This window comes from Oncorhynchus masou, chromosome 18, assembly GCF_036934945.1.
Source record: "Oncorhynchus masou masou isolate Uvic2021 chromosome 18, UVic_Omas_1.1, whole genome shotgun sequence".
NCBI classification, from domain to species: domain Eukaryota; kingdom Metazoa; phylum Chordata; class Actinopteri; order Salmoniformes; family Salmonidae; genus Oncorhynchus; species Oncorhynchus masou.
In genome coordinates this window covers 13,974,582-14,002,343 of record NC_088229.1, presented here as the reverse complement: position 1 = coordinate 14,002,343, position 27,762 = coordinate 13,974,582, and the positions used below count along the sequence as shown (strand labels likewise).

General features: G+C 42.7%; 2 protein-coding genes across 5 annotated transcripts in view; one reads left to right on the top strand and one right to left on the bottom strand.

The window, feature by feature from the left end:
- Positions 1-5,147, top strand: part of LOC135504012 (glycoprotein-N-acetylgalactosamine 3-beta-galactosyltransferase 1-B-like) — a 29,950-nt gene extending 24,803 nt beyond the window's left edge. For both annotated transcript variants that reach the window (XM_064922255.1, XM_064922254.1), the window contains one exon: positions 25-5,147. In XM_064922255.1, coding sequence (XP_064778327.1) covers positions 25-375 — 351 coding nt within the window. In that variant the 3' untranslated portion in view covers positions 376-5,147. The remainder of the gene's footprint in view (positions 1-24) is intronic.
- On the bottom strand, positions 3,496-27,501 carry LOC135504013 (tachykinin-3-like). 3 transcript variants are annotated; one of them, XM_064922256.1, is made up of 8 exons: positions 27,258-27,501; positions 26,609-26,733; positions 24,747-24,846; positions 24,196-24,228; positions 23,946-23,999; positions 20,836-20,877; positions 4,212-4,290; positions 3,496-3,582 (listed from the first exon to the last, which is right to left on the bottom strand). In XM_064922256.1, the coding sequence occupies exons 1-8, from the start codon at positions 27,475-27,477 to the stop codon at positions 3,564-3,566; spliced, it is 672 nt and encodes a 223-aa protein (XP_064778328.1). In that variant the 5' UTR covers positions 27,478-27,501; the 3' UTR covers positions 3,496-3,563. The 3 variants fall into 3 exon arrangements, with proteins under 3 accessions (XP_064778328.1, XP_064778330.1, XP_064778329.1); XM_064922258.1 differs by lacking the exon at positions 20,836-20,877; XM_064922257.1 differs by lacking the exon at positions 3,496-3,582 and having other exon boundaries at positions 4,208-4,290.
- Positions 27,502-27,762: the final 261 nt, after the last annotated feature.

Below are 27,762 nucleotides of genomic sequence, written 5' to 3'. Positions count from 1 at the left end.
GGTGTGTGTGCTTTCCTTCACCAGGGTCCCCAGTGCTGCTCAGACCTGGCAGTATCCTTTCACTATGTGGATGCAGAGCTGATGTACACACTGGAATACTGGACCTACCACCTCCGTGCCTACGGCTACAGGTACCGCTACAGACCTCCACTATCCCAGGGCCTGGTGGAGCGGCAGGCCCAGACAGAAAGGCCTGCAGTGGGTACAGCTGGAAGAGGGAGAACCCCAGCTGGTATTACTGTTGGTGGTGATGGAGACCAGTCCAAAGCCGAGTCCGGGGCAAAGCCTTTGTCAGACAAAGGTGGGAAGGAGACATTGGGTAAAATCCCCATTGACAACAACAGGACTGCAGTCACACACGAGAGACAAGAGTGATTCTCTCTGTATGGGTTTACATGTGTTTTTGGAACGGGAATGTGTAGTGTATGGACCAGGATGGGGCAATTCCACTTAAATTCAGTCAATTTAAGTTTACTTCCTGAATTGACTAAATTGAAGTGGAATTGACACATGAATAATGAAAAAATGATTACCCACATAGTGCTCTTATGGCCAGTTCCACCACAGTGCAGGTTTAATTGATTATGGGGATTTTATATATATATATTTGTCTTTTAAGTGAGTCCATATACTGTAAATCATTTAACTTGAAAGTCTTAACTGTTTTTATTTGATACAGTGCCTTGCGAAAGTATTCGGCCCCTTGAACTTTACGACCTTTTGCCACATTTCAGGCTTCAAACATAAAGATATAAAATTGTATTTTTTTTGTGACGAATCAACAACAAGTGGGACACAATCATGAAGTGGAACGACATTTATTGGATATTTCAAACTTTTTTAACAAATCAAAAACTGAAAAATTGGGCGTGCAAAATTATTCAGCCCCCTTAAGTTAATACTTTGTAGCGCCACCTTTTGCTGCGATTACAGCTGTAAGTCGCTTGGGGTATGTCTCTATCAGTTTTTGCACATCGAGAGACTGAAATTTTTTCCCATTCCTCCTTGCAAAACAGCTCGAGCTCAGTGAGGTTGGATGGAGAGCATTTGTGAACAGCAGTTTTCAGTTCTTTCCACAGATTCTCGATTGGATTCAGGTCTGGACTTTGACTTGGCCATTCTAACACCTGGATATGTTTATTTTTGAACCATTCCATTGTAGATTTTGCTTTATGTTTTGGATCATTGTCTTGTTGGAAGACAAATCTCCGTCCCAGTCTCAGGTCTTTTGCAGACTCCATCAGGTTTTCTTCCAGAATGTTCCTGTATTTGGCTCCATCCATCTTCCCATCAATTTTAACCATCTTCCCTGTCCCTGCTGAAGAAAAGCAGGCCCAAACCATGATGCTGCCACCACCATGTTTGACAGTGGAGATGGTGTGTTCAGGGTGATGAGCTGTGTTGCTTTTACGCCAAACATAACGTTTTGCATTGTTGCCAAAACGTTCAATTTTGGTTTCATCTGACCAGAGCACCTTCTTCCACATGTTTGGTGTGTCTCCCAGGTGGCTTGTGACAAACTTTAAATGATTCTTTTTATGGATATCTTTAAGAAATGGCTTTCTTCTTGCCACTCTTCCATAAAGGCCAGATTTGTGTAATATACGACTGATTGTTGTCCTATGGACAGAGTCTCCCACCTCAGCTGTAGATCTCTGCAGTTCATCCAGAGTGATCATGGGCCTCTTGGCTGCATCTCTGATCAGTCTTCTCCTTGTATGAGCTGAAAGTTTAGATGGACGGCCAGGTCTTGGTAGATTTGCAGTGGTCTGATACTCCTTAAATTTCAATATTATCGCTTGCACAGTGCTCCTTGGGATGTTTAAAGCTTGGGAAATCTTTTTGTATCCAAATCCGGCTTTAAACTTCTTCACAACAGTATCTCGGACCTGCCTGGTGTGTTCCTTGTTCTTCATGATGCTCTCTGCGCTTTTAACGGACCTCGTGAGACTATCACAGTGCAGGTGCATTTATACGGAGACTTAATTACACACAGGTGGATTGTATTTATCATCATTAGTCATTTAGGTCAACATTGGATCATTCAGAGATCCTCACTGAACTTCTGGAGAGAGTTTGCTGCACTGAAAGTAAAGGGGCTGAATAATTTTGCACGCCCAATTTTTCAGTTTTTGATTTGTTAAAAAAGTTTGAAATTTCCAATAAATGTCATCCACTTCATGATTGTGTCCCACTTGTTGTTGATTCTTCACAAAAAAATACAGTTTTATATCTTTATGTTTGTAGCCTGAAATGTGGCAAAAGGTCGCAAAGTTCAAGGGGGCCGAATACTTTCGCAAGGCACTGTATCTGTTGCGATTTAATATGATGTTCTGTTTGAATTGAAATGGTATGCAAGTTACTTACCATTCATCTATATCCAGTACTTGACAGCTTATTAGGTGTTACACATGCCTCTTTCGTTACGCTTGATAACGTGGTACAATAGACTGTGATGCCCTTTGGAATGTGTAATGCACCTGTTACTTATAAGGTTTAAAACGTGCATTGTATTTGAGGTTTAAAAAGGGTTTTGAAGTTTTTAATTTCCACTTTGAAAGTTCAGACTTGATTTTCCCTTACGAAAGAATGTATCAACCCCAACAAAAAAGTCCCATTAATTATAATCCACATAATAATTCATATTTCTTGTTACTACAGGATTATTTTCTTGCTGTAGCAAACTGGCTCATTTAAATCCTACATCTGTAGATGCTTTGAATGGCATGAAGATTGTAAAATGGTTGATATGGTTGGAATGACTTGGCTTTTCTTAACGGTGGTTTTTAAGCTGTTTACCTTGTTCTCTGGTTTTGTTGTCTTTTTGGGAGGTCGAAGAGAAGATTTCGAAAATCTACCTTAATTTTCTACATGAAACATTGACCTGTATGTTTTTCAGCTGGAATGAAATAAGCTATTTAGGGTGGGATTCAATCCGATTGGCGGTTATTGGCATTGCGGCTTTTAAAGGCCATTTTGTTTACCGTGAATATGGGATCTCTGCGAAAGCGGCAACATTACCTTTGAAAGCCACAATGCCTATAACCCATGATTGTATTGAATCCCAGCCTTAGTATACATCATATTACCTTTTGTACTGTATACTCTACCAGTATAGTTGGTGGCAGCTGTGGGATCCTGTATTTTCATAGTCTCTCTTTCCATTTGATAAGATATTACCGTTGTGATATGACAAGAAGTACAAAGATGGGTTAAATTAATATTTTAATTTACAACAACAAAAATGTGTTTTATCGTGAACTTTTGGGGAAAAAGAACCAACTATGTTAAGGAAATAGATCATATGAGATGTGACTGATTTTTTTGCGTGACAATACATGTTATATACAAACTGTATAGTTATTAGTTACGATGACAACCCATCTGGAACGTTACAGTAATATGTTGGTTTGGTCAGTTTAAATTCCATTGACGTTTTCAGAATACTTTCTTTTGTAAAATATATCGTTGCTCTTCTGTATTGTATAATAATATCTCCAATCTTCTGAAAAGGGGTGTTGCCTTAGCTGGATGGTAGAGATGGGTCCAGATGAATGTCTTGTCTATAACCCACGACGAAACCTGGATCAAAACCGGAACAGTGGATGTACAGTATGATACATTTATAATCAATAAAGGTTCATAAATGTGTTTTTAAAATAGTATTATAGTTTAATTCCACATGAAATATGAAGCACTTGATTTCTTATTCAATGTATTATGGTACATAGAGAGCTGAACTAAAGCTGTTCATTTGAGTGGAGGCCTACAGAGAATTGTCCTGCACAGCAGGAAATGCAAACTTGTAGTATATTTTGAGTTTTAAAAAAGGCTTCAAAAGTTTGTAATTTACACTTCAGAAATTTCAGATTTGATTTGCTAACTAAAAATGTATCAACCCCTACAAAAATGTCCATTAGTTTTAATCCACATAATTCACATTTCTTGTTGCTGCAGGATTATTTTCTTGCTGTAGCAATCTGTCTCAAATTAAGATCCTACATCTGTAGATGCTTTTGATATCATGATGATTGTAAAATGGTTGATATGGCAGGAATGACTTGGCTTCTTAATGATTGTTTTTTAAGCCAAGCAAACTGGCTCAAATTAAGATCATGCATTTGTAATTAACACGTGAATGGAAAACAGTATCTAATGCATGCAGTCTACTGAGTGACATGGGAGAGAAGATGCCTTACACACTCACTCACCTCAGTCTGCACTTGTTAAAGAATAGGCCTCCTTTTCTTGTTTCTGGGTACACCTCCTTCCTCAAAGGACGCATGTTACCTGTAAGACAGAGCCCACACTGAGTGACTTAGCTGAAAAGATACTGTACATTTTCTCCATCGTACATTGGATTACTATAGAGGTATAGATACCGTACACTAATTAATATGATCATGTATGCCTCTTAGCCAAAGCTTTTATCCAAAGTGACTTAAAATACAGTATGATCCCTGTAGGAATTGAATCGATGGCCTTGGTGTTACTAGCACCTCACTCTTATCAACTGAGCCACACAAGCTGAGTTGCAGAGGATCATTATATAGACTATATTCTCATGTATGTGTAGCGGATTTGATGGACTATGTCTATTTATGTCTGTTTATCGGTCACAGGGTTATATTTTTTAACAAAATTCAATGTAGCAAACAAGCTAGTGAGCCAGGCCAGCTAGCTATCGAGAGGGGCTGCTCGTGCCCTGGGGAATGAGTGTCCATATCCAAGTAACTATTTTCTAATGTATATTACAGTGAATGTATTGGATGGTTTATTTGTTCAACAGGAGAGTAATGTCATCTCATGGTTCAGGGGGACGCAGAACGTAGTTGGGCTGTTATTACAGTAATACTCTGTCGTGGTTCTATCATCAGACTTTTGAACGGTTTGTCTCTTGCTGATGTGGTCATCATAAAATGGAGCCGTTTGCTATACAAGACTGGGAGACTGAAAGTTAGTGTGTTCATGGAGGAGACTGAAATACTGAATGGTGTTTTGTTTCATTGGGTAATGTCAATTCTATTTTTGTTATTTTGTGAAATTCAATCTGAGATGAACTTCCTATTTAGGTCAACTTGATGAAAAAATGAATATTCATAACTTTTGATTGATTATTAAAATGGAGTCACTTGATAAAGTTGAAACATTCTCATGTGCTTCCTTTTTTACACCGCATTTCATATTTCTACGTTCTCCATCCTGAGGGTAGTAACATTTTGGGGGCTCGTCTGTGATCTACAACACTGACCAGAGTTGTGGATCGTGAAAGAACCACGGCGACAAACGCTTGGGAGTCCGGAGCAAGTTGGGTTGGGTTAAATGCGGAAGACACATTTCAGTTGAATGCATTCAGTTGAACAAATGACTAGGTATCCCCCTTTTCAGAAGTGTTCGACGTAGACACACAGAAGTCAATAGATGGTAGGGGGAATGGCATGAGTTAACACATGTAAAAAGCTAGTGTTGGACATTCAAAAACGATTGATCCAGCTCAACGAATTGCAGTCATACAAACTGGCAGCTGTCCTGATTGGGGAAACGCTTGTAGAGGCTGCCACTGTCACAGGGGCTAATGATGCAGAAATGCATGACTACCTTGTGTTACATGAACAGTAAACAGCTGAGTGAGCTGGAAGATGAGGGCGTCGGTCAGCTGCTATTTCTGCAGGATCTTGTCACCCAACTGCTTGGGGACACAACAGCCAGAGAGATGAACTGGACTCCATCAAAGGACAACGAACAAGGACAGCGAGAGTCAACAGACAACAACGTACAGACACACCAACGTACAGCGGCCATGTGGTGGTTCCTGAGGAAGTCGCCATTCCTGACACCAAAAATGCAGAGACCTAGTGTTCTGGTGAGCGTGTCAGACGTGGCAGCCCTTCTGCCACAACATGAATTGAAGGTCTTTGGTGGTCAAATAGCCGATTCAGGTGCTGATATTAGCTATAGTAGCATTTTTTAAGCAAATTGAGGAAACCAGAGCAAACATTTCTGAATCAGAGGAAGTTAGAGCTGTCCTCAAGGTTATCAGAATTGGGCACATTCTTAGAGATGTTCGTTAACTATGAAGGATTTACAGTTGACGAATTAAAGCCATTTCTCAAATCACACATGAAAGATAAAGCCAGTAGTGAGCTGTTGCAAAACGACTAGATAAAGACACCCCACAGGAATTTGCGTATAGGCTTATTGGGTTGAAACAGCGCATAGTGCTGGCCACGAGGGTGCAGACAGAGTAACATATGACAAACCATTGGTCCAGCATGTTTTCCTTTGCACTTTACATCAAGGGTTCAGTGTCAAACATGCAAATATAGGAAGTGATTTAAAAGCATATGTATCTGATTTTAAGATTAAAGATGATTTCCTTGTAGATCTAATCACTGAGTCAGCAAGGGATGATGCAGAAATCCAAAATCCCATGGGGGTTTTACAGACAGTGCTCAGTAGTTGCTAATGTATTACAGCAAAGTGAGGGGGGTGAAAGTGTGACGGAGTAAAACCAAGGTCACATACAAGGTGATGTACAGGCAAACAGAGTAGCCATCCAAGAGTTAACTACTCAAGTCACAGTCCTCGCAAAGAACCCGGAAAAGAATATCAGACCAAAAAGTGAGCTTGGGCAGTGTGCTGCCACTATGGTAGCAAACACAGCAGTGTTTGAAGAAGGAGGATAAGGGGAATGGAACACCACTGTGAAACAAGCTAAAGATAAATGTATCTATTGCTTCTTCTGTGGACAGGCTGGCCACGGAGCAATGGGTTGTCTGCCGAAAGGACAGAGACTGGGAAACTGGAGGAGGTCACAGGGCGGGGACGACCAGTGACCTCAAACATGGGAAAGTCCCCTCCTGAGGTATTTACTGACCAAACCGACACTACAGCAAGGTCTAGTGACAGAATTATTCTCACTTTATTCAGAAGATGGACAATACAGTAATGGACAAAATACAAAATACATAGCACAGTTAATTGGGGGCAAGTGTCTGCTCTCATGTCTCATGAATGGAGTGTCATGTGAGGCACTATTAGACACAGGCGCACAGTTTAGCATAGTGGGAAAGAAGTGGCTTGAGAAAACACTGCCCACCATTGACACATTACTTGGAGATAAAGAACACCGCAATGTGAAAGCAGAAAATGGAACCAGAGTACCCTTTGAGGTGTGGATTGAGGTGCTGGTGGACATCCAAAGTACCAAATATGGCTATAAAGGTTCCCATGCTAGTGAGCCAAAGCTCTGTTGACTTCCCACTGGTGGGCTTTAATGTTATTGAGGAGCTCATAAAGGAAGGAGGTGGTAAGCCACAACAAAATGGGTTTGACTTGAAATCAAATCAAATGTTATTAGTCACATGTGCTGAATACAACAGGCCTTACAGTGAAATGCTTACTTATGAGCCCCTAACCGACAGTACAGTTTAAAAAATACGGATAAGAATAAGAGATAAAGGTAACAAGTAATTAGAGAGCAGCAGTAAAAAATAAGAATGTATACAGGGTGGGTGCCGGAGTCAATGTGCGGGGCACCGGTTAGTTGAGGTAGTATGTACATGTAGGTAGAGTTAATTAAAGTTACTATGCATAGATGACAACAGAGCGTGGTGGGGGTGGGGCAATGTGAATAGTCTGGGAAGCATTTTGACAAAATGTTCAGGAGACTTATGGTTTGGGGGTAGAAGCTGTTTAGAAACCTCTTGGACCTAGATTTGGTGCTCCGGTACAGCAGGAAGCTTGGCCCCAGTGATGTACTGGGCCGTTCGCACTATCCTCTGTAGTGCCTTGCGGTCGGAGGCCGAGCAGTTGCCATACCAGGCAGTGATGTATCCAGTCAGGATGCTCTCGATGGTGCAGCCGTAGAACCTTTTGAGGATCTGAGGACCCATGCCAAATCTTTTCAGTCTCCTGAGGGGGATTAGGTTTTGTCGAGCCCTCTTCACGACTGTCATGGTGTGCTTGGACCACATTAGTTTGTTGGTGATATGGAGGCCAAGGAACTTGAAGCTCTTAACCTGCTCCACTGCAGCCCCGTTGATGAGAATGGGGGCGTGCTCAGTCCTCTTTTTCCATTAGTCCACAATCATCTCCTTTGTCTTGATCATGTTGAGGGAGAGGTTGTTGTCCTGGAACCACACGGCCAGGTCTCTGACCTCCTCCCTATAGGCTGTCTTGTTGTTGTCAGTGATCAGGCCTATCACTGTTGTGTCATAGGCACATTTAATGATGGTGTTGGAGTGTGCCTGGCCGTGCAGTCATGAGTGAACAGGGAGTACAGGAGGGGACTGAGTACGCACTCCTGAAGGGCCTCTGTGTTGAGGATCAGCGTGTCGGATGTGTTGTTACCTACCCTTACCGCCTGCGGGAAGCCCGTTAGGAAGCCCAGGATCCAGTTGCAGAGGGAGGTGTTTAGTCCCATGGTCCTTAGCTTATTGATGAACTTTCAGGGCACTATGGTGTTGAACGCTGAGCTGTAGTCAATGAATAGCATTCTCACATAGGTGTTCCCTTTGTCCAGGTGGGAAAGGGCAGTGGGGAGTGCAGTAGAGACTGCATCATCTGTGGATCTGTTGGGGCGATATGCAAATTGGAGTGGGTCTATGGTTTCTGGGATGATGGTGTTGATGTGAGCCATGACCAGCTTTTCAAAGCACTTCATGGCTGCAGACGTGTGTGCTGTGGGTCGGTTGTCATTTAGGCAGGTTACCTTAGTGTTCTTGGGCACAGGCATGGTGGTCTGCTTAAAACATGTTGGTATTACAGATTCGGACAGGGAGAGGTTGAAAATATCAGTGAAGACACTTGCTAGTTGGTCAGCACATGCTCGCAGTACATGTCCTGGTAATCCGGCCTTGTGAATGTTGACCTGTCTAAAGGTCTTCCTCACATCGGCTGGAGAGAGCGTGATCACACAGTCTTCTGGTACAGCTGGTGCTCTCATGCATGTTTCAGTGTTATTTGCTTCGAAGCGAGCATAGAAGTAGTTTAGCTCATCCGGTAGACTCGTGTTACTGGGCAGCTCTCGGCTGTGCTTCCCTTTGTAGTCTGTAATGGTTTGCAGGCCCTGCCACATCCGATGAGCGTCAGAGCTGGTGTAGTACAACTCAGTCTTAGTCCTGTATTGACGCTTTGCCTGTTTGATGGTTTGTCGGAGGGCAGAGCGGGATTTCTTATAAGCTACCCGGTTAGAGTCCCGCTCCCTGAAAGCGGCAGCTCTAGCCTTTTGCTCAGTGTAGATGCTTCCTGTAATCCATGGCTTCTGGTTGGGATATGTACGTATGGTCACTGTGGGGATGACTTATTGATGAAGCCAGTGACAGATGTGGTGTACTCCTCAATGCCAATGGAGGAATCCCGGAACATGTTCCAGACTGTGCTGCCAAACACTGTAGCTTAGTATCTACTTCATCTGATCACTTTTTTATTGATCTCGTCACTGGTGCAATCTGCTTTAATTTTTGCTTGTATCAGGAATCAGGAGAATGGAATTATGGTCAGATTTGCCAAATGGAGGGCGAGCAGAGAGCTTTGTATTCATCTCTGTGTGTGGAGTAAAGGTGGTCCAGTTCTTTCCCCTCTGGTTGCACATTTAACATGCTGATAGAAATTTGGTTAAACTGATTTAAGTTTCCCTGCATTAAAGTCCCCGGCTACTAGGAGCACCGCCTCTGGGTGAGCGTTTTCTTGTTTGCATATGACGCAATACAGCTCATTCAATGCTATCTGACTGTGGTGGTATGTAAACAGCTACAAAGAATATAGATGAAAACTCTCTAGGTAGATAGTGTGGTATACAGCTACTCTACCTCAGGCGAGCAATAGCTCGAGACTTCCTTAGATATCGTGCACCAGCTGTTGTTTACAAAAATACATAGACCGCCGTACCTCGTCTTACCAGGCACCACTGTTCTATCCTGCCGGTACATCATATAACCAGCCAGCTGTATGTTGATGTTGTCGTCATTCAGCCATGACTCCGTGAAGCATAAGATGTTACAGTTTTTAATGTCTCGTTGGTAGTTTAATCTTCCCAATAACTCGTCCATTTTATTGTACAAAGACTGCATGTTTGCTAGCAGAATTGAGGGGCGTGGTTCTTTATTTGGTTGCCTCCGACTCCTCAGAAGGCAGCTCGCCCTCCGGCCTCTCTTTTGCCGCTTCCTCTTCACGCAGATCACTGGGGTCGGGTCCTGTTCCCGAGGAAGCCATATATCCTCCAGTCGTGAAAGAAGAAAAAATATTATCCTAGCCCGTGGTGAGTAATCGTAGTCCTGATGTCTAGAAGTTATTTTTGGTCATAAGAGACTGTAGCGGCAATATTATGTACAAAAATAGTAAAAAAATAAGTTACAAACATCCCAGATAAACAAAGAAGAAAACACAATCTGTTGGGGGCATGTAAAATGGCTGCCTTCTTCTCCGGCACCATCTTTTTGGAGTGCTCTTCTTGGAGAAGCTATGAATGTGAGAAAGAACACCGCTGACACAGTAGTTAACACAGTGAACTCTGTGGCCACCAACTGCAAAGACGAGACAGACTTTAGCTACACAGTTAAGTCAGGGAAATCAGGATTCACAATACCAGGCGGGCAAGCTAGGGATGTGAAATATAGAGTCAGAGGCTGGCAAAAGGTGGGTGTAATGCTGTTTGGACCATGTGTCATGTCTCATGAACCAGAAGGACTTTATCTCTACCACAGCAGGGAAGTCAACATTTGTGAAAATCTAAGTGCAAAATTAATCACACAATATCTGGCTTGCACCTAGAACATGTCTAGGCAGTACAGAGTCAGTAGTTGCTATTTTCCCTGTACCCATTTAACTTACCCCTCAGGGAGACAAGAAGGGTGCACTCTTTACCATACAGACAGACCCAGCAGCAGGTGATGGCACCAATGACAAATCCTACAAACCCCAAATGCAATGTGAGAAATGGTATCCCCCAGTAAACTTAAGTCATCTAGATGAGGTATTCCCAAACTGGGGTGGACGCAAAATGCCGTCGGGGGTACGCCAAATAAAAATGTGATTCACAATATTTTTATATATATATTTTTTTATTGTTTTCTTGTTTCTTTCTTCACATTTTCAAACAGTCTGTTTATATTTTCCAACGGGGCTATATATTTGGGTGAGGGTTTTTTCTTGCCTGAGTAGCCTCGTTTCACTGCCAAAAATCTAATTAAACCATCTAGTGTACAGCGAAATAACAACAACACAATGCTAACCATGTGTATGTGACAAATAAAATGTGTCACACACATACACAAATACAGGTAGCCTAGTGAAATAATTAACATCCAATCACATTAACCATTACTCTCTCATTACAACATTAACAATGTCGAAACTGTATTTCTGATCAATTTGATGTTATATTAATGGACATGAAATGTGCTTTTCTTTCAAAAACAAGGACATTTCTAAGTGACCCCAAACTTTTGAACGGTAGTGTATATTATATATTATATTATATTATATAAACTCAGCAAAAAAAGAAACGTCCCTTTTTCAGGACCCTGTCCAAAGATAATTTGTGCATATCCTAATAACTTCACAGACCTTCATTGTAAAGGGTTTAAACACTGTTTCCCATGCTTGTTCAATGAACCATAAACAGTTAATGAGCATGCACCAATGAAACTGTTGTTAAACTGTTGTTAAGACACTTACAGCTTACAGACGGTATACAATTAAGGTCACAGTTATGAAAACTTAGGACACTAAAGAGGCTTTTCTACTGACTCTGAAAAACACGAAAAGATAAATGCCCAGGGTCCCTGCTCATCTGTGTGAACATGCCTTAGGCATGCTGCAAGGAGGTGTGAGGACTTCAAATGAGGCCAGGGCAATAAATTGCAATGTCCGTACTGCGAGACGCCTGAGATAGCGCTACAGGAAGACAGGGCGGACAGCTGATTTGTCCTCGCAGTGGCAGACCACATGTAAAAACACCTGCACAGGATCGGTACAACCAAAATCACACCTACGGGACAGGTACAGGATGGCAACAACAACTGCCCGAGTTACACCAGGAACGCACAATCCCTCTATCAATGCTCAGACTGTCCGCAATAGGCTGAGAGAGGCCGGACTGAGGGCTTGTAGGCCTGTTGTAAGGCAGGTCCTCACCAGACATCACCGGCAACAATGTCACCTATGGGCACACATCCACCGTCGCTGGATCAGACAGGGCTTGCAAAAAGTGCTCTTCACTGTCGCGGTTTTGTCTCACCAGGGGTGATGGTCGGATTTGCGTTTATCATCGAACAAATGAGCGTTACACCGAGGCCTGTACTCTGCAGCGGGATCGATTTGGAGGTGGAGGGTCCGTCATGGACTGAGGTTGTTGTCATTGCAGGCAATCTCAACGCTGTGCATTACAAGGAAGACATCCTCCTCCCTATTGTGATACCCTTCCTGCAGGCTCATCCTGACATGACCCTCCAGCATGACAATGCCACCAGCCATACTGCTCGTTCTGTGCGTGTTTTCCTGCAAGACAGGAATGTCAGTGTTCTGCCATGGCCAGCAAAGAGCACGGACCTCAATCCCATTGAGCATGTCTGGGACGTGTTGGATCGGAGGGTGAGGGATAGGGCCATTCCCCCCAGAAATGTCCGGGAACTTGCAGGTGCCTTGATGGAAGAGTGGGGTAACATCTCACAGCAAGAACTGGTAAATCTGGTGCAGTCCATGAGGAGGAGATGCACTACAGTACTTAATGCAGCTGGTGGCCACACCAGATACGGACTGTTATTTTTGATATTGACCCCCCTCCCCACCCCCTTCGTTCAAGGACACATTATTCAATTTATGTTAGTCACAAGTCTGTGGAACTTGTTCAGTTTATGTGTCACGCCTTGGTCTTAGTATTTTGTGTTTTAGTTAATTAGTTGGTCAGGCCAGGGTGTGACATGGGTTTATGTTTGTTGTATTTCTTAGTGGGGTTTTTTAGTTATTGGGATTGTGGCTGATTAGGGTGTGTGTTGCATAGGTTTGGCTGCCTGAGGCGGTTCTCAATCAGAGTCAGGTGATTCACGTTGTCTCTGATTGGGAACCGTATTTAGGTAGCCTGGGTTTCACTTTGTATTTCGTGGGTGATTGTTCCTGTCTCTGTGTTAGTGTTCACCAGACAGGCTGTATAGGTTTTTCACGTTCCGTTTGTTGTTTTTGTTATTTCATGTATCGTCATTTGTTCTATTAAAAAACATGAGTAACCAACACGCTGCATTTCGGTCCGACTCTCTTTCGACAAACGAAGAACGCCGTTACAGAATCACCCACCACACACGGACCGAGCAGCGTGTCAACAGGCAGGAGCAGCCCAAAGAGGAGCTGCGTATTAAGGAGGATTTCTGGACATGGGAGGAAATCCTTGACGGGAGAGGACCCTGGGCTAAACCAGGGGAGTGTAGCCGCCCAAAGGTGCAGCAGGAGAAGAGGAAACAGGAGCAGCCCAAAGACGAGTACAGTATGGACTATACGACGTGGGAAGAAATAGACAGGTGGGCGGCCGACCCAGAGAGAGTGCCGGAGCCCGCCTGGGATTCGCTGGAGCAGTGCGAAGAGGGCTATAGGAGAATGGAGTCGAAAAGAAGGACACGGCGGCGCAGAGCGAAACCCGGGAATCAGCCCCAAAAATTTCTTGGGGGGGGCTATCAGGGAGTATGGCTACGCCAGGTAGGAGACCTGCGCAAACTCCCTGTGCTTACCGGGGGGCTAGAGAGACCGGGCAGGCACCGTGTTATGCAGTGGTGCGCACGGTGTCCCCAGTGCGGGTGCATTGCCCGGTGCGGTATATTTCAGCTCCGCGTATCGGCCGGGCTAGATTGAGCGTCGAGCCAAATGCCATGAAGCCGGCTCTACGCATCTGGTCCCCAGTGCGTCTCCTTGGGCCGGCTTACATAGCACCAGCCTTGCGCTCGGTGTCTCTGGTTCGCCTACATAGCCCAGTGCGGGCTATTCCACCTCGCAGCACTTGCAGGGCAACCTAGAGTATTCAACCAGGTAAGGTTGGGCAGGCTCGGTGCTCAAGAGCTCCAGTGCGCCTGCACGGTCCGGTCTATCCAGTACCACCTCCACACCCCAGCCCTCCGGTAGCAGCTCCCCGCACTAGGCTTCCTGTGCGTGTCCTCTGCCCAATACCACCAGTGCCAGCACCACGCATCAGGCCTACAGTGCGCCTCGCGTCTCCTGCCCTGTCGGAGCCTTTCTACTCTCCAGCGCTGCCGGAGCCTCCTGAGCTGCTAGTCTGCATGGAGCAGCTAGAGCTTCCAGTCTGCAAGGAGCTGCCAGTCTGCAAGGAGCTGCCAGTCTGCATGGAGCAGCTAGAGCTGCCAGTCTGCAAGGAGTTGCCAGTCTGCATGGAGCAGCCAGAGCCGTCAATCTGCCAGTCAGCCAGACTCTTCCAGATCCGCCAGTCAGCCAGACTCTTCCAGATCCGCCAGTCAGCCAGACTCTTCCAGATCCGCCAGTCAGCCAGACTCTTCCAGATCCGCCAGTCAGCCAGACTCTTCCAGATCCGCCAGTCAGCCAGACTCTTCCAGATCCGCCAGTCAGCCAGACTCTTCCAGATCCGCCAGTCAGCCAGACTCTTCCAGATCCGCCAGTCAGCCAGGATCTGCCGGATTCAACTGCCTGGCTGGGCTTCATCTCAGTACTGGGCTTCTTCTCAGTACTGGGCTTCCTCTCAGTACTGGGCTGCCCCTCAGTCCCGTGCTGCCCCTCAGTCCCGTGCTGCCCCTCAGTCCCGAGCTGCCCCTCAGTCACGAGCTGCCCCTCAGTCACGAGCTGCCCCTCAGTCACGAGCTGCCCCTCAGTTCAGTGGGATTCTGGGTGAAGACTATTCGGCCATGGTCGGCGGCGAGGGTGGATCATCCCAGGACGCGAAGGGGAGGAACTATGACATTTATGGAGTGGGGTCCACGTCCCGAGCCGGAACCACCACCATGGACAGACGCCCACCCGGACCCTCTCTATGGTTTTGAGGTGCGTCCGGGAGTCCGCACCTTAGGGGGGGGGTTCTGTCACGCCTTGGTCTTAGTATTTTGTGTTTTAGTTAATTAGTTGGTCAGGCCAGGCTGTGACATGGGTTTATGTTTGTTGTATTTCTTAGTGGGGTTTTTTAGTTATTGGGATTGTGGCTGATTAGGGGTGTGTGTTGCATAGGTTTGGCTGCCTGAGGCGGTTCTCAATCAGAGTCAGGTGATTCTCGTTGTCTCTGATTGGGAACCGTATTTAGGTAGCCTGGGTTTCACTTTGTATTTCGTGGGTGATTGTTCCTGTCTCTGTGTTAGTGTTCACCAGACAGGCTGTATAGGTTTTTCACGTTCCGTTTGTTGTTTTTGTTATTTCATGTATCGTCATTTGTTCTATTAAAAACATGAGTAACCAACACGCTGCATTTCGGTCCGACTCTCTTTCAACAAACGAAGAACGCCGTTACATTATGTCTCAGTTGTTGAATCTTGTTATGTTCATACAAATATTACACATGTTAAGTTTGCTGAAAATAAATGCAGTTGACAGTGAGGACATTTATTTTTTTGCTGAGTATATGTGCAAAAGAGCTATCTCACAACTAAATGAAACCTTCACTCTTGCGAAGACATTTAGAAACAAAACATGCCAATTTGAAAAATAAGCCAGGGGAGTTTTTTGAGCAAGAATTAAGACTACTTTTGAGTAGTTAAGACATGTATAAAAGCAACAGATACCATTAATAAGAAGTGGCTAGAAGTGTCTTATATGGTGAGCTACTGAGTGGCTAGGACAGGCAACCCCCATACTATTGTGGAGGACTTAATTCTTCCTGCTGCCGTGCATATGGCTGGGACAATGCTGGGGGGGGAAACGCCAAAAAGACTATACAGACAATGGCTTAATCAAACAACACTGTTTCATGACACATCAGTAACATGGCAGGAGACGTTTTGAAACAATTACTGCTTCGCATACATGCCAGTGAATTCTATGCGTTACAGCTGGATGAGTCAACAGACGTGGCGGGCCTGGCAAGGCTCCTGTTATATGTCCATTATGTTAATGGGGGTCAATTAAGGAAGACATCCTTTTCTGGAAACCCCTGGAAACCAGGACAACAGGACAGCTGGACAGCTTTGTGACATCAAATGGACTTTGGTGGTCAAGATGTGTTGGTATCTGTACTGATGGCGCAAAAGCCATGTCAGGGAGACATAGTGGAGTGGTAACGCGCCTGCAAGCAGTTGCTCTCGACACCACTTGGGTACACTGCAGCATCCACGAGACGCTCTTGCTTCTTAAGGAATGCTTGACAGCTTGAAAGACGTTTATGACACCACGAGTGAAAATGGTTAACTCTGTTAAAGCAAGGCCCCTGAACCCTCATGTATTTTCTGCACTGTGCAATAATGTGGGCAGCGATCATGTAACGCTTTTACAACATACAGAAGTGCGCTGGTTATCAAGGTGCAAAGTATCGACACGCTTTTTAAAAATTGATAGACAAGCTTAAAGTTCTTTACGGAACATCAATTTATTTTGTCTGACCGCTTGCATGATGACGAGTTTCTCACACGATTGGCCAATCTGGGTGATGTTTTTTCTCACCTGAATGATCTGAATCTAGTATTACAGGGACTCTCCACAACTATATTCAATGTGCGGAACAAAATTGAGGCAATGATTAAGAACTTGGAGCTCTTCTCTGTCGGCATTAACAAGGACAACACACAGGTCTTTCCATCAATGTATGACTTCTTGTGTGCAAATTAACGCAAGCTTATAGACAATATCAAATGTGATATAGCGAAGCACCTGAGTGAGTTGGGTGCGTAATTACGCAGGTACTTTCCTGAAACGGATGACGCAAACAACTGGATTCCTTATCCCTTTCATGCCCTGCCTCCATTTCACTTACTGATATCTGAACAAGAGAGCCTCATCGAAATTGCAAGAAGTGGTTCTGTGAAAATTACATTTTTGTCACACTCTGATCTGTTTCACCTGTCTTTGTGATTGTCTCCACCCCCCTCCAGATGTCACCTGTTTTTTGCTACTCTGCCCGGTTTTGACCCTTGCATGTCCTGACCCCGAGCCTGCCTGCCACCCTGTACCTCCTGGACTCTGACCTCTGATATTCTGCCTGTCCACAACCATTCTCTTGCCTGCCCCTTGGATTATAATAAATATCAGAGCCTCAAACCATCTACCTCCTGTGTCTGCATCTGGGTCTCGCCCTGTGCCCTTATATAATTGATTCAGAAACCACTGCCAGATTTCTGGATTTGGCTGTGCTCAGAGTATCCTGCCTTGGCAAATTTCGTTGTTAAGACACTGATGCCCTTTGCAACCACGTACCTATGTGAGAGTGGATTCCACGCCCTCACTAGCATGAAAACTAAATACAGGCACAGACTGTGTGTGGAAAATGATTCAAGACTGAGAATCTCTCCAATACAACCCAACATTGCAGAGTTATGTGCATCCTTTTAAACCCACCCTTCTCCTTAACCTGTGGTAAGTTATTCACAATTTTCGATGAACAAATCACATTTTATATGTAGGATGGCTAAATAAAGAGCAAAATTATTGATTATTATTATTTGTGCCCTGGTCCTATAAGAGCTCTTTGTCACTTCCCACGAGCCGGGTTGTGACAAACTCACAGTCATTCTTATATTTAATAAATGTATCGTATAGTGTGTGTGTGTGGCAGGCTTACAATGATGGCAAAAAGCAACATTTGAGAGTGAGCTGACCCTAGTGCTAGAGGGGGTACAGCTGACCCTGGTGCTAGATGGGGTACAGCTGACCCTGGTGCTAGAGGGGGTACAGCTGACCCTGGTGCTAGAGGGGGTACAGCTGACCCTGGTGCTAAAGAGGGTACACAGCTGGAGGTTGAATATTTGAAGGGGTATGGGACGATAAAATGTTTGGGAGCCACTGATCTTGATTCAAGGCAGGAAGAAGTAGTGAGACAAATGTAGTTTGACAAATCAGATGTGTTTGCTGAGAATTCCGGGAGATATAGGTTGTGTGAACCTATGTGATGACACACCTGTACAGAAATCCTACAACTCCATTCCAAAACCATTGTACAAGGAAGTGAAGGAGCATGTGCACACACTGCTTGAAAGAGGGGGGGTAAGAAAGTCAAAGTGGTCCTACTCATTACCTGTTGTGTGAGAACAGTGGGAGAGGTGAGGCCTATTCTATGATTTCTAGGTTCCTATAGAAGATTTCTTCAGACTCGCAAAACCGTTGAATGAACTGCTCCAGCCCGACTGAGAAAATACAGTGGAGAGCAAAATGTCCCAAAGAACATCGAAAGGAAAGCTGAAAACCAAATGTTCAGGTCAATTGCCATCAAAGATACCAGTAGAATGGACAGCAGCACACCAGGCCATTGTAGATAGATTTGTGAATGCAGTTAACTACCAGTAAACTACCAAAGGCAGCAGGAAAAGATATGAATGATAGGTTATAGGTCGAAGACCTTGTCTCCAGCTGAAAATAACTATCACCTACACTCCGGAAAGCTCGAATTCCTGGCTCTAAAATGGTCTGTGACAAGTTCTGTCATAATCTCTACTATGCCTCATCTTTTACAATATACACAGATAACAATCCCCTTATATTTGTGATGAGTATTGTCAGGTTTAACGCTGTAGGGCACAGATGGGTGCGTGAACTAGCAAACTTGCATTTTTACAATAAGTACCACCCAGGGAAAGTCAATATTGTCGCAGACACTCTATCCAGAAACCCACTTGACCTCCAATAAGGGTGAATGCGAGTTCACCAACAACATGACTCAAGATGTAATCACTGCCATCTGGAAGGAAAGTAAAGCTGTCAAAGAAAAGGAGGCTGTGGGCAGCTGCTCTGTCAATCAGTCTTCCAGTTCCTGACAACACTAATGTCTGGGAAGACATGATACCGCTAACCGTTGAGGACATCCAAGCTGCCGAAGAGGTTAAAGGGGCGACAACCAACAGACACCGAGAAAAGGCAACTGCGTGTGAGAGCCAAACGCTTGCTCATATTGTACATTCATAGACTCTACTCATCACGGAGCAACACTTACTCACCTCAGTTCCTTCTCTTTGGCCAACTACCCCGCCTGCCCATTGACCAGTTGCTTGGCCTCAATCAGTGTGAAAAACAGGTGTCACAACCAGTCTACACTCAGAACTAGGCCACCAAAATGCAGGAAGCTTACCAAGTTGCATCTGAAAACAGTACAAAGTCCTCTGCTAAAGGCAAAAGACACTACGACCATGGTGCAGTGGCGCTCCAAACTGGAGATCTTGGTCTTGGTGAAGAATATGTTAGAGAGAGGAGAACCAGGTAAGTTGCAGCCCTACTGGGACACTGCCATACACAGGGTGGTAATAAAGATTGGGGAAGGACCAGTCTACAAGGTGGAAAGGGAGAATGGTGCTAAGGGCCTCAGAGTGCTCAATAGCAACATGCTGTTAGTGAACGTCATACCTGTGTGAAACATGAGACCTTGGAAGAGAGGAAACAGCATGCTCGTAAAAGAACATCAAACATGGAGGAGATGGGGATGAAACTTCAGAAGAATCTAATGAGGAGGAAGACTTCTGTTCTCGTGGAGTTAACCCAGTTGCAAGCGCAGAACACCCAAGACCTCAGATAAAATCACTGACAGAAGAGGCCTATATGTTTCATCCCTGTATTCAGGATACAGAAAGTAGTTAGTATGAGAACATGAAGCAGGAATCAGAGGTCCTAGAAGAACCAAACAATGAGGATTGGGACAATGCAGAAGGGAGAGAGGACCATGTTGAAAGGAGCGATGACACTCCCGAAACTGTAGTTGGGCCCAATCCAGACAATGGTTGTTCATGTATGAATGACGTCATGGATTCAGATCAGCAGTGCGTAGAGGAAGGGATGGATATCAGAAGATCCCAATGTATCCAAAAACCCGTGGTGGAAAAAGTACTCTAAAGTCATACTTGAGTAAAAGTAAAGATACCTTAATAGAATATGACTCAAGTAAAAGTGAAAGTCACCCGGTAAAATACTACTTGAGTAAAAGTCTAAAAGTATTTGGTTTTAAATATACTTACATATCAAAAGTAAATGAAATTGCTAAAATGTACTTAGGTCTCAAAAGTAAAAGTATGAATAATTTCAAATTCCTTATATCATGCAAACCGATAGCATAATTTCATATTTTTTTTATATATATATTTACAGATAGCCAGGGGCACACTACAACACTGACATTAATTTACAAACAAAACATTTGTGTTTAGTGAGTCCGCCAGATCAGAGGCAGTAGGGATGAACAGGTATGTTCTCTTGATAAGTGTGTGAATTGGACCATTTTCCTGTCCATTCAAAACGGTCTCCACACCTGGTATGTTGGCTGTCCAAGTATGTCATAAGTTAGCTTGCTCCTTGGTTTTAGGCAGTGGTGTAAAGTTCTTAAGTAAAAAATACTTTAAAGTACCTCAAGTTGTTTTTTGTGCTATCTGTACTTTACTTCACTATTTGACACACTATTTGACACTCAAAAGTCAGGGAAAATGTATAGAGTGAAAAGTACATTATTTTCTGCAGGAATGTAGTGAAGTAAAACTAGAAGTCGTCAAAAATATAAATAGTGAAGTAAAGTACAGATAGCACAAAAAACAACTTGAGGTACTTTAAAGTATTTTTTACTTAAGTACTTTACACCACTGCCTAAAACCAGGGAGCAAGCTAACTTATGACATACTTGGACAGCCAACATACCAGGTGTGGAGACCTAACATTCATGCCTTATAGCAAACTCTACCACCCACTCCACCAATATGCATGTCTACTTACCAATGTCAGCAGTGTGACCAATACCAATACCAGTGCCGAAACCTATACAGAACACCAGACATACCGCTCAGTTACATACTTGCTGAGTAATAACAGGAGAGACTATTTAAAGAGGGTGAGTGTGTAGCAGGTTGCAAATAATTGAGTTAGAACTTAAAGTACATGGGATTCAAGGGATACCTTTTCTATTTTGCTGGACTGTCTATACATTCCTATGCAGTCAGGTATTCATTATGGAGCAGTAGATGCAATTACAGTCAGGACACAAGAGGGCGCTCTAACTTTGGTGTTGGAATAGGAATCAAAGGAGTAAGTACTGAGCTGGCTTCAGTGTTGACATGTTCGCAGTTTTCCAGCGAAATTGGGCTACTTTGAAAACGTTTTCGCGGGTGAAAATGCATTGGTCGCGGGTGGCGGGTTTTGGGGCTACTTTCAATTGCACCGCAATCGTATTTCCCCTTAATATATATAGTTCACTGAGTCAGGGAGACAGAGCAGCACGCGCGCACATCGTGATAACTTTTTACCGGTTGTAGGTAGGCTATTTAGATGGGTCATTATGGAGACACCCTTTTTTCCATAAAACATTAACAAGCTAGAACTGATAACGGCGAGAATGCATTTGAAAACGACACTAGGCGCACTAGAGCACTTTATATAAAGGTGGTTTAAAGTAAACTGCATGTTTGAAGGTGAATTTTCTTATGGATAACCGTATCAGGCGAAGGGTTTTACTCATGCTCAGTACTAGGGACATGTTAAATGGAAGTTATGGAACTCCCTCGCGTGCTTGTGTTATGGGGAAATGTCCACAATGAAAATCACATTACATGTGGGGACTGATAGGCGACGTTTGCATCTGATGGCCATCAAGTAAGCTATTCTCGGTATTCTAGCTATATGCCATTCTCGGCTACTGTAGCCTGCCATTTGATATAATAATTTCAACATACTGTATTTATTTACTCACTGGAGTCGATGCAAATCAATTTGTGCCACTTTTGTAGCCTACCTGGAGCTGGCAAACGGATTTAATAGAATATAATTCAGTTTGTTGTTGTATCCTTGTGTAATTATGCAATTATTAATGGCCATGTTTAGTTAAATTAAATTGGAAGTTATCAATTGCGATCATGTTCACAGCTCTATCACAAATGTATCATTCTCCATTGTGGATTTTCTCCTGAAATTAGATGTTGGCCTATCAGGGGCTATAGGCCACCTGCATCTCGCTCAGAAAATCATGGCACAGTTGAATTGCAATTAAATTGCCTATTGAAATAACAAGTCAAACTCGCAAATATGCGATTTATGTTTGTAGTCTTAACATTTGGCAGACAATGACGGCACAATTGCGAGAAAATAGACGAACATTCGTTTTTTAAAGTTTGTCCAAGTGATTCTTGCAGAGATTTCGAGACCCTCTGTCCAACTTTCATCACTCAAACTCTCAGGTCGATGTATCTATAGTTATGCACGTGCACAAACCGGGTTCATTTAAGCAATAAAGCACGAGGGGTGTGGTATATGGCCAATACACTACGGCTAAGGGCTGTTCTTATGCATGATGCATCGCGGAGTGCCTGGACACTGCCCTTAGTCGTGGTATATTGGTCATATACCATAAACACCAGAGGTGCCTTATTGCTATTATAAACTGGTCACCAACGTAATTAGAGCAGTAAAAAGAAATGTTATGTCATACCTGTGGTATAAGGTCTGATATGCCACTTATGTCAGCCAATCAGCATTCAGGGCTCGAACCACCAAGTTTATAATTATGATTTAGTGCTGCATGATGATTGGTTGAAAGCCATGGTTTATTAGATGTGTACCAAGGGAATGACAAAAACATACTTTTTACCATTCTAATTACATTGGTAACCAGTTTATAATAGCAATAAGGCAATTTAGGGATTTGTGGTAAATGGCCAATATACCACGGCTGAGGGCTGTTCTTACCACACCTTCTCCAGCCTTACTGCATAATCAAAGCAGTCAAAACAAGTTAAATCGACATCCATTGATGGACAATGATCTGGAGAGTTTAATAAGGGTGTTTTATCTTTTCTCTTGTGACTTATTCTTAAACTCGCAATAATTATTATTTTGATGAAAAAACGAATTTTGCTTCTTAGTCTAAGTCGTTAAAAATGACATTGATATTCCTTCTTAATTCGGTTGATAACTTTATGGAAAAGGGGTTATTGGATAAACGTGGCAACTCTTGCAACAACATTTTTTAGGGGCTAGTGGTCAGGCCTTGTGGGCGGGTTTTCAGAGGTCATCGGCCTATACATTTTAGCTCAACCTGGCAACCTTGGTTGGCTTCATTATTAAAATGGAGTTACTTGATAAAGTTGAAACATTCTCATGTGCTTCCTTTTTTCCACCTCATTTCATGTAAAATTCCTTTATTTGTACTGAGTTACAGGGTGTTTAGCAACATGGTCTGACATTCTTTATAATGTTTATAGGTCATGGGGTTATATTTTTGATGAAAATTCAATGTAGCAAACAAGCTAGTGAGCCAGGCCAGCTAGCTATCGAGAGGGGCTGCTAGCTAGCTTCAAAGGGTGCCTGCTCGTGCCCTGGGGAATGAGTGTCCATATCCAAGTAACTATTTTCTAATGTATATTACAGTGAATGTATTGGATGGTTTATTTGTTCAACAGGAGAGTAATGTCATCTCATGGTTCAGGGGGACGCAGAACGTAGTTGGGCTGTTATTACAGTAATACTCTGTCGTGGTTCTATCATCAGACTTTTGAACGGTTTGTCTCTTGCTGACAAGACTGGGAGACTGAATGTTAGTGTGTTCATGGAGGAGACTGAAATACTGAATGGTGTTTTGTTTCATTGGGTAATGTCAATTCTAGTTTTGTTATTTCTTGAAATTCAATCTGAGATGAATTTCCTATTTAGGTCAACTTATTTGATATGAATATTCATTTATTTAACTTTTGATTGATTATGAAAACAGAGTCACTTGATACAGTTGAAACATTCTCATGTGCTTCCTTTTTTACACCGCATTTCATATGACCTCCTTACTGCTCTCAGATCTCCATCCTGAGGGTAATAAGATATACCCATCCACCTACACTCACCAAGTTCAGAGTTTCTTCTGCCCATAAGCCCAACAAAGACGTCGTCCATCTCCCCTGTTACAAAAAGGCTTCGGTCATTATCAAATGCAGGTGTTCACAGTATATTTACATTTTTTAGGACCGTGGGTATGAAAAAAGCACTTTATGAATTATTATTATATGACACGAAATGCCTCATAATTTTCAATTAAAGATAATAACATTTCTATTGATATGTAAAAGAAACAGTAAATTAATGGTTATTACTAACTTTTATGGGGAGATGGTGGTAGATCATTTATATCTGGGGAAAAACAAGTCAAATGTCAAAAAAACATAAATCCTAATAGATCTCCAATAAAAAGTGAATTAGTCCTATGAAGAATGTCCTTTACCAGCAGTGAACAACAGCATCAGCATTGAACATGTTATGAAATAAATAAAGACTACTGTTGGACAAATGGTCAATCTTGTCAAAACAGTGAAGTCTCAGTGACTGTGGGTTAACTGCCTGTTCAGGGGCAGAACGACAGATTTGTACCTTGTCAGCTCGGGGATTTGAACTTTCAACCTTCCGGTTACAAGTCCAATGCTTTAACCACTAGGCGACCCTGCCGCCCCCATAATACCATTATCAGTACAACCCAATGTATCATTGGTATAAACACTTCTATCCATCATGAAAAGCCTGAGTCAACACAACATCATCTCTTTAGGCCAGGGCAAGCACTTTGTGACAACTGTTGTCTGCTGATGTAAAAAGGTATTTCTAAATAACTTTAGTTTGATCGAGGATGTGGAGTAGACAGAGCAGACACTTACCAGCGCTCCTTCTCCCCATCAGCCCGACGAAGCTGTCATAATCCAGACCGTTATATCTCTTCAGAATGGTCCGCTGGATGTTTCCCAAACCTGGACCCTCCTGTAATGATGACACATGATTGTATTCAGTGTTTTTTCTTTTTGTTCAATCACTTGTGCAAGTTTGTAGATGTAAGTGGTATACTCCCGGGTACGAAACTCTGAACTGATAACACTTGTTATGCCCCCTATTTTACGTTCAAAACCTTGCACACATTGGGGTTTCACACATCTTTCACCCCTGAGTCATCCATGCCAAAATCCTTTCTGTGAAATACCATGAGAATATTTTGTTTGGTCATTAATAAATCAGGAAAACGATAGGCTAACCATTTAATCATTTTAACTACCATTTAATCCAATAGCAAAAAACAACGTTAGTTTTTATAGTGCTGAATAGAAAGAATAGTAGATGGTAAGTATAATTTCCCATACAGTATATTTGTATCCAGTGGCAGATTGTGAGCATATTGAGAAAAATGTAAAGCTTATAGTTTAATTACCCTTATGAATTACATACGTAGGACAAATCATCAAACATAGTGGTATTGTAAAGCAGTTGGCCACTGTAAAAACATAGCACTGTGTTGTATGTCATTTGTGCCTCATGCAACATTTTTCAAGACCACTTTTTTTGATTTTTTTTTTAACCTTTTTACCCATTCTGCCTGTTTCTCTGCTTACAGTGTATCAATGCAATTCAGATAATGAGTGGAATATATATATATATAAAATACCTAAATATATAAATATATTTAGGTATTTCAGCAGTGCATTATACACTACACTATAATTCCAAATGTAGCACATAGTGACCATTTCTACTTTGTCCTGTTGAAGAACAATGGCTGATGGAGAATGATGATGTAGTATTTACAGCCACATCCATATATGATTCGGTTTTACCTTCCAACATAACCTTATGTCAAATTGACACATTTATGAGGTAAATATATAGAAATGTACATTGTTCAACAGTAATCAAACTATAATGTTAACTAGGCACTACATACATTTGTTTCAGTAGTTATTAGTGTTGAGCAGTTTGATTAAGTGATAGTTAATTGTATTGTTAACAAATTACATTAAAAAAGTAAAGAGGATATTGCATTTTGAAAAGCAGATACGTAGATTGAATATGTATCCAAATTGGAAGAGTGATTTGGTGCAGTGGACAAGAGACTGTGAATTAGCTTGTTGTACTCAGTCAATTGAAAATGTACTTGGGAGTTTTGAAACACCAGCCATTGATGATCTGTTTAGATTTGTGTGCTTAGAGTTGTGAAAATGTAACACATACTGTACTTGTGAAAATTGCACCAAAGTGATTGAAAAAAAAACTGTAAGCACCCATGCTCATGCCACCCCCCAAAGATCAATGTGATGACGTTGAATCAGCTTGGAAAACGATTTGGATTTTCAAAAAGTAATCAATGAATGGCATTGCGTCTCTTTTTCACCCAACTTTTAACCTACATCCAATTACATGGTAAATAGTTTTGTTGATTTCACGTTGAATTAGTCGACAACTCAACCAAATGTAAATCAAAACTAGACGTTGGAACTAACATTTGTTCCCAGTGGGCAAGGTCTGGTGAAATATGAAGGAATTCATTCATTCTAACTAATTTAATGTTTTCATGTCATATGAAACAATGTTATCTCTCCACAGTCCGGCTTTGATTCAACCTATTCATTGGCTATAGTGTATTTTATCAGTAATTTGAATTCATAAATCATATTTATTGTATGAAGGAAAAACAGAACATTTACGCGCTAACTTGAGATTTAAATTGAAACGTTAGGCTGAGAAACTTCCATACCTCTGAGTCGGTTGATCTGTGTGCCCCAGCCGCAGGTTCCTCGCAGCTGGACTGGCTTGAGTGGAGTTTCATGGCAACAAACAAAGCCACCAGCAAAATGCCGCTTCTCATCTTTTTACCACCACCTGTAAGGTGAGTGACGATGGGTTAGCAACAATATAGCCAAACAACTTGAAAAGTTTGGATAAGAGCTCCGCGGAAACCAAACTCGCATCACATTTGAGCCTGGTTTTACGCTAATTAATATTGTCCTCGATAAATATAATATAGCTGACAGATATGACTCTACAATACAATCTTTAAAAAAAATGAAAATAAAAAGACCCAAAAGGAAATGGCTTCTTGTTTGAAAATACGCATAATGCGCACTGAAATGTTGCCATGCATTTTGAATTTAAAGTCTATATTAATAAACAATGGCAGTTATTTTAGCTTTGTTCGGATGTTTTCAAGGACATTAATCATGTTTCAACAACAACAGTCCAATATTTATGTTTTTTTCCCGCTGCGTTCAAGGTTGGGTTATCAGCGTCTCCAAATGTCGCTGAAATATGCACGCCATTTGACAAGCATAGCAATCATTTAAAAACATCTAGATATATAACACATCAATACAGGGCATATTTCTCTAAAATAAATACTTATTTACCTGTTTTCCAATCGAAGTGGTAATATTCTGTTACACCGCGCGTGTGCCCAGGTGCGTTCTGGAGTGAGGAAAGGCGTGAATAGCTCCTGCAGTGCAGCGACGAGATCCACGACGAAAGTGAGAGGTCCAGTCCACCTCTGTTTATTAAATGATAGCTGGGTATCTGCGCGAGTCCAATCGGCTGCAGAAACGTAGGTGGGTTCTCGACGTCATAGCACATTCTCGTGTACACGCATATTCATACTACTCGTGATGATGACCATGCTGTTCAAATGGAGCCCGTGGCGCCTAGCTGTCATCGGAAAAACGAACACCATGATCCATTCAATGGCCTCAAACGTTCCACAGTCCTATTCTTTGATACATGACACACATCTAATTGGTACTGAAGATAAGTGGATTATGGTTCATTTTGGTTTTTGCTCTGCCTTAGTTAACTGCTAAATAGCTGCTCTCATCGTGGTGGCCTGTGCTCTTGATCGCTTAATTGTAGTGGTCATTGACA

What these genes read in the sequence shown, in the direction of transcription:
- LOC135504013 (XM_064922256.1), bottom strand. Translation starts at nt 27,477, where the DNA reads ATGTGCTATGACGTCGAGAACCCACCTACGTTTCTGCAGCCGATTGGA. An exon ending in CCACTTCGATTGGAAAACAG is followed by an intron (nt 26,734 to 27,257) that starts GTAAATAAGTAT and finishes CTCACCTTACAG; the next exon opens with GTGGTGGTAAAAAGATGAGA. An exon ending in GATGGGGAGAAGGAGCGCTG is followed by an intron (nt 24,229 to 24,746) that starts GTAAGTGTCTGC and finishes GTTTTTCCCCAG; the next exon opens with ATATAAATGATCTACCACCA.